This window comes from Bombus impatiens, unplaced genomic scaffold, assembly GCF_000188095.3.
Source record: "Bombus impatiens unplaced genomic scaffold, BIMP_2.2 scf_0064, whole genome shotgun sequence".
NCBI lineage: Eukaryota > Metazoa > Arthropoda > Insecta > Hymenoptera > Apidae > Bombus > Bombus impatiens.
The window spans coordinates 817,925-831,460 of NT_176483.1; the positions used below are offsets into that span (position 1 = coordinate 817,925).

A 13,536-nucleotide genomic window follows, 5' to 3' on the forward strand; every position below is an offset into this window, starting at 1 on the left:
AGGCTTCGCCTGCTGCCAAGAGGGTGGCTCGCAGTGGGTGTGCCTGGCGATGATTAATTAGCGTTTGATGAATATGTATGAGAGAAAGGCAACCAACTCCGCTAACACGTACACACAGCCAGCATCCCCTGTGTTACAATAACGCGGCCAACCCCCTTCGCATAGCTCGTTTCAAGCCTGTGATAGCTCTTTCTCTCTCTTTCTCTATTTTCCTCTCTCTCTCTGTCTCTCTTTTTTCTCTCTCTTTCTCTCGTTTTCTCTATGCTTCACCTCTACGGATTCTGCGACTCTTCCGTGAGCTGTATAACAATGCGTTTTCGGGTAAAAATTTTTGTTACGGAACGAACGTCGACCCACGGCCATCCATTATGATTTACGCGGGCCTCGTGCATACGCAGGTTTACATTTACGTTATATTTCGTTAAAATATACCGAGCAATGGCAAACGCGTCAAGTGTACCGATGGCTGGAATCTTGGGATCTAGCTTTGATATTGATGGATTAGTAGCAAATGTAGGAAGAAGTAGCGCAGTTGAATTTAACGTACGTGTATGGTGACCTGCTAGCATATTCACTGATATTGACACGTATGACTGGTACCGCGTGATAATAAAAGTAGAAATTTATTTAAAAAATTAAACGCCCGGCATAATGTCGTATTATGGAATAATACACGTACAAATTACATCTCGTTGTGTGTTTAAATAGAGATGAAAGATCGGTAGTTCTAACGTTGATCATAGTTCCAAATATTCTAAAATAATATTCTACAAAATAAATATTCCAAAACATTCCATTTCCAGTGTCTCTCGCAAATAAATCCAAAGAAGATAGAATAAAATTAAGGGTAGTTGTAAAATTTCTTAAAAAATCCAATCTCCATTTGCCTTCGAAATTAAATCCAACAGAAAATAAAACAAAATGTACCATAATCGGAAAAATCGCGTTTCTATTATTTCTCAAAACTAAATTCAGAGAAGATAGAACGGTATCGAGCATAACTGAGAACTGTCTAAAAATATTCATTTCCGATATTCTGGAAAACTAAATCCAAAAAAGAGGAGAGGAAAAAGGTTCGGTTAAAATAACGCGGAACCATGCTGTCCTCGTGGTATCGAACGCGTGACACATCGACTTTCCATGCTGTGCGTCCGATTGGAGGTATCGGGACGCGTTCTACACCGATATCCATCAGTATCGCATAAACTGGCTGGTTGTATCGCAGCAAAATATCACCTATGGTACTGCGAGCAGGGCGCGAGGGGTTTAGATTTCGGCGAAACGCGAGGCTGAAAGGCCGACGGTGAGCGAGATCGCGCGCGCGCGCGCGCGCGGATTGTTCGCACTGCGAGGAGAACAATGCAAACAATGGCGGGGCCGAAGCGCTGTGGTGAGACCCGGCTTACGCGGTGAATACAATTACATTATGAACTCGATTACCATTTAAATGGAAACAAACGTGAAATGCTAAAATACACCGACGACTCTCCGCCTCTGCCAGCCAACCAGAGCCGTGCCTCTCGGCGCAACGCGCGCGAAAATGTGCAACCGCCTCTCGAGTGCTCGATCATCGGTATGCAAATAGCGTGCACGGGCATACACACGTGTGTGCACAGCGTTTCGTCGGGAAAATATTTCGTGCGAAGGGATTGCATCGGGGAAAGATCATTTTTGTTGCTAGATTGCTTCGTTCCGTTTGCCTTTCGTCGGTTCGTGCTTTGGTGATTAAGTAAAGAGCACTGATATTTTTCGCTTGGCTGAATATTTTTCTCTTTGATCGACGATTTAGGAAGAGAGATGGAATTAACGGGTTATAATTTGGAAATTAGAAATTATCGTACGGAACGTGGCGGAGAGAGAATTATTCGTTTTCGTATAGTTAATCCTTTCGTGTCGGATGTTGGATATAGCCAACATCCTACTCTAACGTCTTATTAATTAACGATAACGTGTATTTTTCAGTGAAATTGATCTCGAGTTTTCAACTCGTTCAGTTTATATGTTATATGTTATCGATAGGAGCAGTTTTGCAATTATTTCAACATTTTTCACGTTTATTTGAGCGCATCTCGTTTTCTCTCTTAATATTTTGTACGGTTGATAGCAATACCTTGACGATATTTTTAACTAAATTAGATTTCTTGGTATATTTAATTAGATTAAATATTTTTATAGATCAAATTTTATTGTTTCGTTCTAATCCATTCCACTATAAAATGAATTTTTCGCTTGATGAAAAGGACATGTAGCTTACAGGGAAAAGTATCCTAATAAGTGATATGAATTATAATATCCTTCTAACAATAGTACCTACAATTATGGAAACTAAATATGTAGAGATTTGCTCCACCCTCCGTAATATTTTAATAAGTACATTGATTTGAATATTTTGTATATTTTCGTATATTACGTGCACTCCGTACATTTATATTCCTCACAATTGCGTATAGTTCAGTCAATAGAGCTATTCGGGTGAATTTTATCCGATATAACGGGCTTCTTTTACACAAATCGCTGTTAAATATCACAGAAAATGGAAAATTAAAAGGTATATTCTGACAGGGAGCTTCTAGTACCTTCAGCGCGTAATTTTTCACAAACGTAACATCGACTGTTCCTATGGAAAAGACAATTTCAAGAGCGCGCTTGTCACTCGATTTTTAACACTCGTTTTCTCGGTAACTGTAGCACTGACAAAGATGATTTTTTTTTTAATTCGATGTACCGTGGAAGACTAGACATGATTTTTGTACCAAGAGCCACGACATATTCTTTGCGAAGTACGTATGAACCAAACTTTACCTAGTCTTGGTCCTTTTAAAGGAACGTGTGGTTCTTCATCGTCTGTGTTCTTATTCTTCATCGACGTAATTATTTATTGTTCTCGTTTGCGACGGTCACATCGTGTTCAGGGGCTGCTTCGACGGCGTTTCAAAACGAACAAAAAGTATACGTAACTTTTTTTACAAAGATTTTCAGAGGAGATATTTTAAGAAACGCGTTAAAGAACCGATCAGCTTTGCTATATCGAATTTCCACGAACGTATAACCTTTTCGAGTGGCGCAAATATTCATTTTCATTTTCTACTATATCCGGCACCGGTTTATGTTAAAAACGTTCTCGTTAAATCAGATCAAAAACATCCCAATAGCTCTATTTGACTGGACCAATAAACGTCCGCAGCATATTCATACGAAATTCGTCGTCCACGCGTTTAGCTACTCTCTGCGCGTGTCGATGGCCGTGGAACGAAAAAAGAGTTCCGTTTAACGTGTCCCATCAGCACCCCAATTCTAATTATTATACACTTAATTTCCTAATGAACCGTATCGAACGGCAGGCTCGATGGAACGGCGCACTCGTGCACTGATTTCACGGGCCACCTGTCGCACTGCTGTCCTACCCACCCCATTGGTTTCGTCGAATTGGACACGCAGGGTGTAAGACATTATTCTACGCGAAGGGTCACGGGGACTCGATGAAGACACGAGTATTACTTCTCAGACTGTATTTTCCTACGAAAGTTTTTCCTACGATAAAAAGTGTTTCTATCTTGCGATGTGCGATCGACTGAGAAAAATATTGAAAAAAGTATCCGCGTAATAAATGCTTTTTGATGTGAATGTACGGCGATCACAAGAAACATTTGTATAATACAAGCTGTGCAAGAAACGTTATTTTCAAGGAAATGTCTGTTTATTAGGTTCTACGTTTCAATTTCATATCATTATATTTTTCTAATTATATGAAAGTATGTAGGTACTATTAAATGACACGAAACTTAATATATTTGAATCGAATTAATTTGTATATAAATGGTATAATAAATATAATGGCGTATAAATAATTCTTGTAATAATGTACTTTACCTTGAATACGTTTGCTGCAACGCTTAATTAAATCGAATTTGCTGAAAAACTGTTTTTAAGTTTTCTCCATTTTTATATTAGTGATATATAAATTTATAGTAATGTTTTAAAAGAAAAGAGAAACTGAATATTTTAAAATGAAAATTAATATTAATTTCTACGTTATCTTTACATCGTCTCATTTTCTACAGCCAATTACAAATTTATTATTACAAATAACATATATATGTGCACTTTTTTGATTTTAATAATCGACGATTAAAATTTTATGAATATCAATGTTCTATCAAGACTTGATATTGTGTTTATGTCAAAAAAGGAATCTTCACAGGGCATAGTGATACAGCACAAGTAACATTACCTGGTATTCAGCGACCCTATGTAGAATGTTCCTTTCTCTAGAATTCATGAAAGGACGAAAACCAGGGGCGTGTCGCTTGTACTTTGCTGTTTGGACATTTTCGAACAAAGCTGTATCAATATTTCTTTCGTTTCTGCGGTCGTATGGCGTGAGATCTATACATTCTTTGCACCCTTCAAATATCGTGTGCAACGTTTCCAACGTTTGTTGTGGCTAGCCAGAGGCTTTACACGTTCAAGCTGTTTATCTCGATCCATATTGTCATTATAATACATAAATTAAACAATGAATTTTCAGTCTGTACGTGTTTGACGAAATTCTGAAACCTCGTTTTAACTCCTGAAATTTGAAATTAGTAATCGTAAATTATTTCCTAAGAATAACGATATTCTCAGCGAACTTCTCCCTAATTTCTATACTCTCTATAAACGTTTCTTCTGAATCTTATAGAAACGCTATCTCAAGCTCGGTCGTACATTCTAAACGCGTCATTTAAATAACAGAAAGCCACATAAAACGAGACCAATATTTTACAATCAGTAGAATCGTTAAACTGCGGAAACGCATCGCACCTTCGGTGTATGACCGAGTTTCATAGCGTTCTTTCAGGTTTCGCTTGAAATCCTAATCCCATAATATCCTCGAACCGATATATCGTCGTCGGTAATGGAATCGTGCATTCAAATGGACATCGTTTCCCAGCGAGTGTAGGAGGCAGGTCGCGGAGAGAGCAATGCCGTGGATGATATTGCCAATATTTGGTTTGATTCTGGTGCGAATGTGCAGGGTGTATGCCAAGGGGGTGCTCGCACCCCCTTAAGCGCGAGCACGGGGGTCGGAGGGTCGGTATATGTTAGACGCGCGCCGATTACCATTTGAATGTTTCTACCCCTGGTCAGCCTTTGTCAACCCTCCTGACAGTGACCGCACCTATCTATCTAGAAGGGATCCATTCTCCCTTTTCTTTCTTCTTTCCATCGCCGTATGTTCGCTGCTAGCTCTTCCATATCGAAAGACAGGCGACTTTAACAACCTTCGAGTCTTTTTCTTCCGTCGCATTGTTGTTGCTCGCCTGACTTTTTATTGTGACGCGTTCCGTTAGCTCGACTCGAAAAGAAAGAAGTAATACTTATGAAGCGAGGGATTGGCAATATATGCTTTTCGCTTACACGTTTGTTCGTATCATTTATCGAGCTATTTATTGGAAGAGTACGCTAAAGAATGATAAAAGAATGAATAACGTGTAGATGTAACGGAAGACTTTGTAACTTATTTCAGCTTCCTTCAAATTCGTTTGGTCTTTTCCTCGATATCCAATTCTTAATCGTTTCCCAAACCAATCCACATCAGCTAATAACGTTTCTCGTTTTAGTTAATTTAAATTTTATAGTACGATCGAATCTATGTCGAAACTAAACGAACCGATGTTGAAGAACTAAATAATCCACATCCACAAGTCTATTTATTATAAAAATGACGATATAAATGATCTTAAATTCCAAGATCAATTTTATGAAGTAACATTTGTCACTGTCGAGGCTTTTTCTCGACATATGAAGTCGTGTTTTCGACTTGTGGAGCAACGTGACTTTTAACCTCTGCTCAATTAACACTAGACTGATAATCATCGTCACCCTTCGAATCACAGGTTCAACAATTTAAGTTTCTTCCATTTAAACGGTAGCTTGTTATCTGGTCATTCGCCGTTACCGGAGATCAGATCGTCGGAACAATTATCTCGTAAAACGGTTGGCAAGGGGTTTGCCGTTCGTATTCACGGATAGGTCTGTGATTCGCGATCGTTGTTGATTCAGTGCGTTGAACATCGCACGTGCGCCGATGTAGACGTACGTAAAGCTCCCGCAACCCGAACTTCAGCACGCGCCGCGATTATGCGATTACGCGATTACGTGTGTCGGTTTCTGTACCCTAGCTGGCCCATCCAAGAAGAGGTCCACGAACGATACCCTACGTGTCATCGATGACACGGAGCATTTTTTTTCTCTGCCTACGTCCAAATAAAGAAGAAAATGTTTCAAGTTTGATTTTGTCGTTTTAAGTTGGAAATTTCGCGTCGTTCTCTTTTTTACACGACGAATGGGCTTCGAATTGTTGCGAATTTATGGAAAATTTAAAGGTGCAAAATTGCATCTTAATATATAGAAAGTGTGTGCAGAAACATATAAAATAATCTAAAATATAGAATTTATTAGATTCAAGTTAATTCATAAAAATATGTGAAGTTAATGACGATTTATAGAATACACGGTCATGTTCTACCGGAAGCTTCGATTAACTCTGTCGTGGGAACTTTCATGCCTCGATCTTACTCGTATTTTAAGAATCAAAGAAACTTTAAAACGAGATTGAAACAAAAAATCATCACTTTCCGTCTTCTTCTTCAAATTCATTCTTTCTCTAAAAAGTACTTGTATTTTCAAGTATCATATCAAAATATAATTCCTTCATTGGCAATAAATATCAAGTAAATTCTTTTTTTTTATTTAATATTTCATATTCACAATTTGTCCAATTTTGGTAGAATTTTTTAGCTGTTTGATTATCAAGTGGGTGGCTACCCCCAGCGGGGTACCATCTTCGTGTTTGTCAGGATATATCCTTTATGACCAAGTAAATTCTATACCCATTTTCAGATTGATTTCAAAGACCAACAGAGATGATTACGACATTCGCGTTTCGTTACAGTCCTAACGAAGTCTCAAATATTTTCATGACTCAGTACAAGTAGAAGCTACAGGTCGCTAGCTCTGATATTAAATGCTATATCGTACGAATGATAGGGTATTATTGTACGCAAGAAATATCGTCGAATTTTAAAGTAACGCGATAAATCACGAAGAACGTCGGAACACAATGTACCACATCTTTCGCGCATAGTTGGCGAACATTTAAAATCGCATAACGCGTCCACGCGCATTGCCTGCGTACCAGCAAGAATTAAGGGAGGTAGGAGTGATACGTAGCGACACGAGCCGACACGTGACTGTGCCGCTTTATACAAACAGCATTATGCACGCTCGTGCTAACATAAATTACTGTGGGTTTAATATCGGACGTCGACGTTGGCCATAGCCGACCACCTCCTGAGCAAAACACGTTAAATGCGGCCAACCGAGCCCGCTTCTCTGTCATGAAACGAACTTCCTTCTTGCTGATCGCAGGTGTCAGCAGGTTTACCGGTAATCGAATTTTGTATATTGACAAATAATTTTTGTATTTTTGTAAATTCGTTTTTACGGTGTAAAATGTTCTTTCGCCGATTCACGAGAGTAATCGAACGTTCGTTATAGAAAATTGTATGGGTATCTTATGCGTTTTGCTAAACTTTAGATCGTAATACGCGAAATGTACGATCTTTTGCATTAGGTAATTTTTTCAAATTCTCGTTAGATTTTAATTCACGAATGATTTTAATTTCCAAAGATAAACTCTCTTCTATCCTAAAACAAGGATAAAAACGTTCAACCGTTTTCGGAATTATTTCATCTGTTTTCCTTTCGACCCATCAGACTCAAGGATCAACATCCGGTTTCGATTTTCTATTTCGAGAGATCAAAACGCGTCCGCCACCGAACGCATCAGTCACCCTCGAAACATTTACCCAGAGGAATTTCGATTCTGATCCCGATTCATTGATAAACGAAAGGCTTTAATACATGCAGGCGGTCTGCATTCCGTCATTCTCCGCGGGGTGTCCACTTATCGAGACCGTTTCATTCCCTCTTTTCGTTCATTCTCGCCTTTACAGTCGCTCAGGCTGCTTTCCAAGGGCATCTCGTAAGGCTCCCCAAAGTCGCTTACAAGCGCTTTCACGTTTAGAAGTCGTGAAAGAGCTTATTGTGAAATTTAACCGAGATTTTCCCCGAATGCTGCCATTCATATACGACCGCCTTTCTGTCTTCGTTTACATTCAACCAGTCAGCTGTTTGTACCGTGCACGATGCACTGATTATTTAAATTCTTTGTTCCGTTCGCTCAAAGTACGTGACATTTTTAATTAAATAATTACAGCGATTCACAAAAATATTCGAACGCTCGTACGAGTATGTTAAGTGTTATAGGATGTATCGCGAAAATTTCATTAACAACATGATCGGATTATCGTTATCGTATTGACGAGGTTTAACCCCTTAACCTACGATTTACGTTCGAGTATGCCCGTAATATTTACTTTTGGCCCGATCATCGTACTACGAGTCATGCTCGTAATATTTACGTTTGACGCGATTATATACTGCGGGTCATGCTCGTAATATTTACGTTTGGCTCGATCATCTACTACGGACTATGCTCGTAGTTGTAGGTTAAGGGGTTAAAGGAAATTTAAGGATATACGCAGAAATTAGAAAATATTTAGCACACCTGTATATGTACCTCGCAGTGACCGTAAAAATATTTAAACAGTCGGTCACCCGTTATATTAACGAGCCTTGTTATTCACCGGAATCATCCCTAACATTTATTACACGCCTAAAATGTAAATGTTTGTAACGTATAATTTACGATTTTTGTATATACGCGAGACGACGATTCATAATGAGAATATGAAAATTAAATAACTTGGAAATTTGGAAATGTAATAATCCAAATGATCGGTAATTTGGAAACTAGGAAATTTTAGTATCTCGTTTTACGCTAAACTTATTGAACACATTTCCAACGAAACGTTTTCTCAATGTACGTAATTGCGATTCCCGCGTCCTACAGCATAGTTCACGCTAATCGCACGAAATTTTATTTTTATTAATTTTATAATATAGCGAAACATAAAGCAAGTAAACGTTTATTTTGCATCGCGTTGCTACGCTTGTATCGCATTTTACTACAAACTTAGGAACGTTTATAGTTACAGGTGGTGTTAGAATGGCGGAAGTGAGTTACATTAGAAACCCTTATCCTGTGCCGGATGTAGTACGCGAAGGAGTGTGGCTACGACGACCTGTACTAGGTAATAAAGTTTCACCCAAGGACAAAGACTGGAGTGCAAAGTTAAAAGCGCACGAACGTCTCTTTGCTCATCATACGCTAAACAGTATACGGAAAGATAATAGGCTTCTGAGATCACAGGTAAAACTACACGCGTTAACCTAAAATCTTCGTATTTATTTCTTTATCTGACCATCTAGTACAATCGAATCTCGTTTTTTATTTTTTTATTATGACAGTACTTGCGTGACACATGTCTAAATATTCGTGTCATTTTAATTATACAGGGTAACTGGTGGTACAAACGAAAAGGGGGTGACTCTACGCGAAAAAAGAAGTCGAAAATATAGAATAAAAATTTTTTATTAATTTTTTTTTTAATTTTTCCATCGAGACAACGATCTACAGTGAGATCAGTTATAACAATACGCGATAAAGTGCACGCGTATCGAACGAAAATTCAAAGTCGATTTTCTCGAAAACAAAGCCTCGAACGAACAATTTTTATTCTATATTGTCGACTTCTTTTTTCGCGTAGAATCACCCCATTCCGCTTGTACCACCAGTTACCAACCACCCTGTGTACACGCGTAGATATTAACTTTGCCAATGTATCGTAAGTTCCATGCAATTTATTTCTATATTTTTACAAGCTATATATTCTTGAGAAAGTTTCTATAATACGTTTTTTATTATCAATTTATAATTAAATATTCCGAATATATCTTAATATACACTTTGAAATTTAATTTATTTCTAGGTGTATCTTTATGTAATCTTTTCTTGTATGATAAACACGAAACAGCAAAATATTGCAAAGTTTTTCGTATTTGATAAAAGTTAAATTTGTTAAAAATCGTCCGCTATTATCACAATTCACAACAATTTCTTCCAATTTTTCTTCCATTTGTATGTTCATGTTATCGCGCATAGTACAGAAAAATAGTTACAACTTTGTTTTTACAAACTACAAAATTACGTTTTTCACTAATCTGTACGAACGTGTTAGGTACCAAACGATGCTCTGGATCTGGCGCTTACAACCGTGTACATTCACAGCAAAGATACGTTGGTGCCCAAGAGCTACGTCCTAGTGCAACCAGAAACTTTAGGAAAGAGAACGTGGCGTGTTTTAAAAAATCAAATCGAGGTAAAACGCAACGCTCCTTGTAATTTATTCTATATTTTTATAAAATCTTTTATCCGTAAGGTAAGAATCTTTTAAACCGTTAACGATGACATCTTTCTCAATCAAAAAATATATAATAATTTAGACGTTCGTGTTTATTTTCAATTAATCAAGGTTTCCAAGACACCGGATATTCCAGTAACGGAAGATCCCGTTTCGTTGCTTGTGGAAAAAGCAGAATGTTATCGTGGTCCGGTGCCAGAGAGACGAGTCCATCCGAGTAGCGTGAAATTAAATATCTCCGGACCTCACTCGGTTCAATCTAATCCCGGATACAGTCGCAAAATCGACGGAACTTTTTACAGTATTTAAACAGTATTTAAACACGGATCTGTACGGTGTTTGAGATGGAAACCCGACAGACAAATCTGTGCTAACAATCGTATTTGAGGAAATTAAATCAACGATTTTATGATTATCATCGGCACTGTCGATCGTTTCTATATATGTTTATGAATACGTATCATTTTGCCGTAATATCGCCGATAAATCTATACGGTTCGTGTGCGATTAGTAGAGTACTTCGTTTCATACTTTGTTTTGTATATCTTCTTAATTATAGTGACATTTCGAAGAAAAATTGCCACGCAACGTAATATCTAGATTGTTATACAATGCCAATTATTTTATATACGTATGTTTCGTTAAATGCAATAAAAATTACAGATTCTACGTAGAAAAGTGGGTGATTTCAGTAAATTGGAAAATATTCGTATTGGAAACAAGGGTGCGGTATAATTAATAGAAATAGTAGCAAATGTTTAGAAACCGAAACGGAATTTTACAACAGTTAGAGAAATTTAGTATATAAGAAAATTATTTATTAACATATGGCATGTAATGGAAGCTCTATCAACGGCGAACATCATATCAGGGAAACAGAAAAAACATCCCAAAAATCTCGAGCCAACCGAAATCATCGCGATAACTGCCCTTTACTTAAGACACCCCCGAGGCCGATGGTATCGGACCCGAACAATGTTGACAAATTTGTTTCGTAGATATCTCACGGTGTCGTGATGCGGTATCTTTGGAATCTTGGCAGCGATCTGCCGCGTGCAGCATCGGTTTCGCCCCTTTGGACATCGCTGTGACAAGAAGCGAAAGCGTGAGTCAGTGCACGGTGCGTTCTCACTGTCGACCAACCGAAGGGACAGAATGTCCCATTACCCGGGTAATCCTTGTTTGTAATAAACCAGCACCCTGCTGCCAGGGGGTGGCAGCCACCCTCGCCGCATAACGTCGCGGAGGTGGAGTCATCTCCGCACGCATATGCTCCTCATGGAATATCATTTATGTTTCGCCCCGTGCAGGCGTCTATCTTGCCCCCGCGTTTGACCCGTTCAACCCCTCTGACACCCTCTTCCAGCAGAAACTACCCTCTACGTCCTTATACATACGCCTAATCCGGCCATGATTGTCGTGGCGACCGCCTCGTCACGAAAACTCCTCCTCGACTCGTGCACCCGTTTTCTCTTCTTTTTTCTGTTTTATTTGGTCTGCCACCATCAGCTCGACCCCGTTATCTTTTTAACGACATTGGTAGGTGAGTCGAAGGGAAACGGGCCGCGAGATTATTGTTTCGCTACTATGGCGAGAGATTTTCGAGGGTTTCGACGGCTGGAATTGGTGAATTGTGAGGTTCTCGAATGGGGTAGAGAGATCTACAGATTTAAGGACGGGGCTGGTTGAATAGCAACACGATTTGTAATTGTTCAAATTCTGTTGTATCGTAAAATAAAATAAAAATGCAAGTTTATAGGTAGTTGGAAAATTCACAAAGTTTCGTTGCGTTAATCGACGTTAAGATCATGTAAGGTGTAAGACGCAGGATGAAACGAAGAAGATAAAAGCTAAAATATTCGTAAAGTTTATCACAAGACATATTTTTCATCATAGATATTATTCGTATAAACGGTTGAAATTCAATACACTTGTAAGTACTTATAAAAAGAATCTTATAAATTTTACGAGAGAAATTCGTAAAGTTGTATAAAGGTAAGTATTCATAAATATTTTCCTATTGAGTAAGCGTAACCTACACCCTCGAGTAAACATTATTCGTCCACGACGAATCAAATAACTCCCCCTGTAGATTACATCACGTCGAATGCCTATCGACGTGGATTCTTTTTCTTTCTCGATTAGGGGGCGTACAGAAAGTGACAAGAATAAGGGTGGAGCGATCTCAGGCCGCGATGGGTAACGAGCGAGGTAACCAGCCAATTACTTGGCTGAGCGATTTTATTTGTATTTAATTCTTATTTAATTTACTTTTTACGGTTGCCTTCGTCAGAGCCTCCGTTAACGAAATGGAAGATTCGTACGCCGTTGCAAATTCGCAAAATCATACCGTGGTGCATCGAACGCAATTAATTTAAACGACGGTAGTAAACTGACTTCTGTTTAACAAACACCTCGGAAACGATCGTTAAAGGTTTGGTCGATGGTGATTCGATGAGTTTGATTGGAAAACCTAATCAACAATAAACTCGTATATTTATATTTATACAAGGTGACTTGAAAATAGCAATGGAAGCAGAATATTTGTACCACTTCTTACCACTTCGTCAGACGTGGTTTTTAAATTCCATTCCAGATTTTAACTTATCCTTTTTGACTTATCCTGACATTGAAAGCGATAACAGGAAACACTTGCTTAAAGTACAAATATGCAACGATGAATAAATAAAATTAGATTTGTAATAATATTTAACGAGATTTTAATACAAGGACATATGTAACTTTTAAGCTATAGAGTATTAATTGTAAATTTGAAAGATCGTGGTTATTGAACGTGTTCGACGAATAAATGGTAACAGAAACAATGATCGATTTGCTATCTTCCCAATTCCTGCTCGCATACGTTTACTCGAAAGGAAATTCCGCGTAAAAGTCGCAGCAAAGTCTCATTGATCCCTCCGGGATGAAGTTGTTATTCCAGTGAACTTGTTACGTTATATTTATCAGCGCGGTGCACACTGCCACCACCCGTCGAGCTTTATCGTTCCTTTCGGTCCCATTTTTGCTCCCTCGACTTTATTCACCTACGTACTGTCAAGACAAAGCCGCAAACGACGTTATAAAGGACAGCCAGAAATAGGCTGTATTAAACGAATGATGCGAGTGATTTTTCTTGACGTTTAGCATTCTAGAAACGAAATATGCA

The 13,536-nt window shown here is 38.4% G+C and overlaps 1 protein-coding gene across 1 annotated transcript in view; it reads left to right on the forward strand.

Annotated features, from left to right (window-relative positions):
• The window catches only part of LOC100743335 (protein C1orf194), a 15,483-nt gene extending 4,517 nt beyond the window's left edge, over positions 1-10,966 (forward strand). Inside the window, exons 2-4 of the mRNA XM_003485535.4 lie at positions 9,099-9,319; positions 10,188-10,328; positions 10,482-10,966. Of these exons, the coding sequence (XP_003485583.1) occupies positions 9,116-9,319; positions 10,188-10,328; positions 10,482-10,679 (543 nt within the window). The 5' untranslated portion in view covers positions 9,099-9,115 and the 3' untranslated portion in view covers positions 10,680-10,966. The remainder of the gene's footprint in view (positions 1-9,098; positions 9,320-10,187; positions 10,329-10,481) is intronic.
• The last annotated feature ends 2,570 nt before the right edge of the window (positions 10,967-13,536 follow it).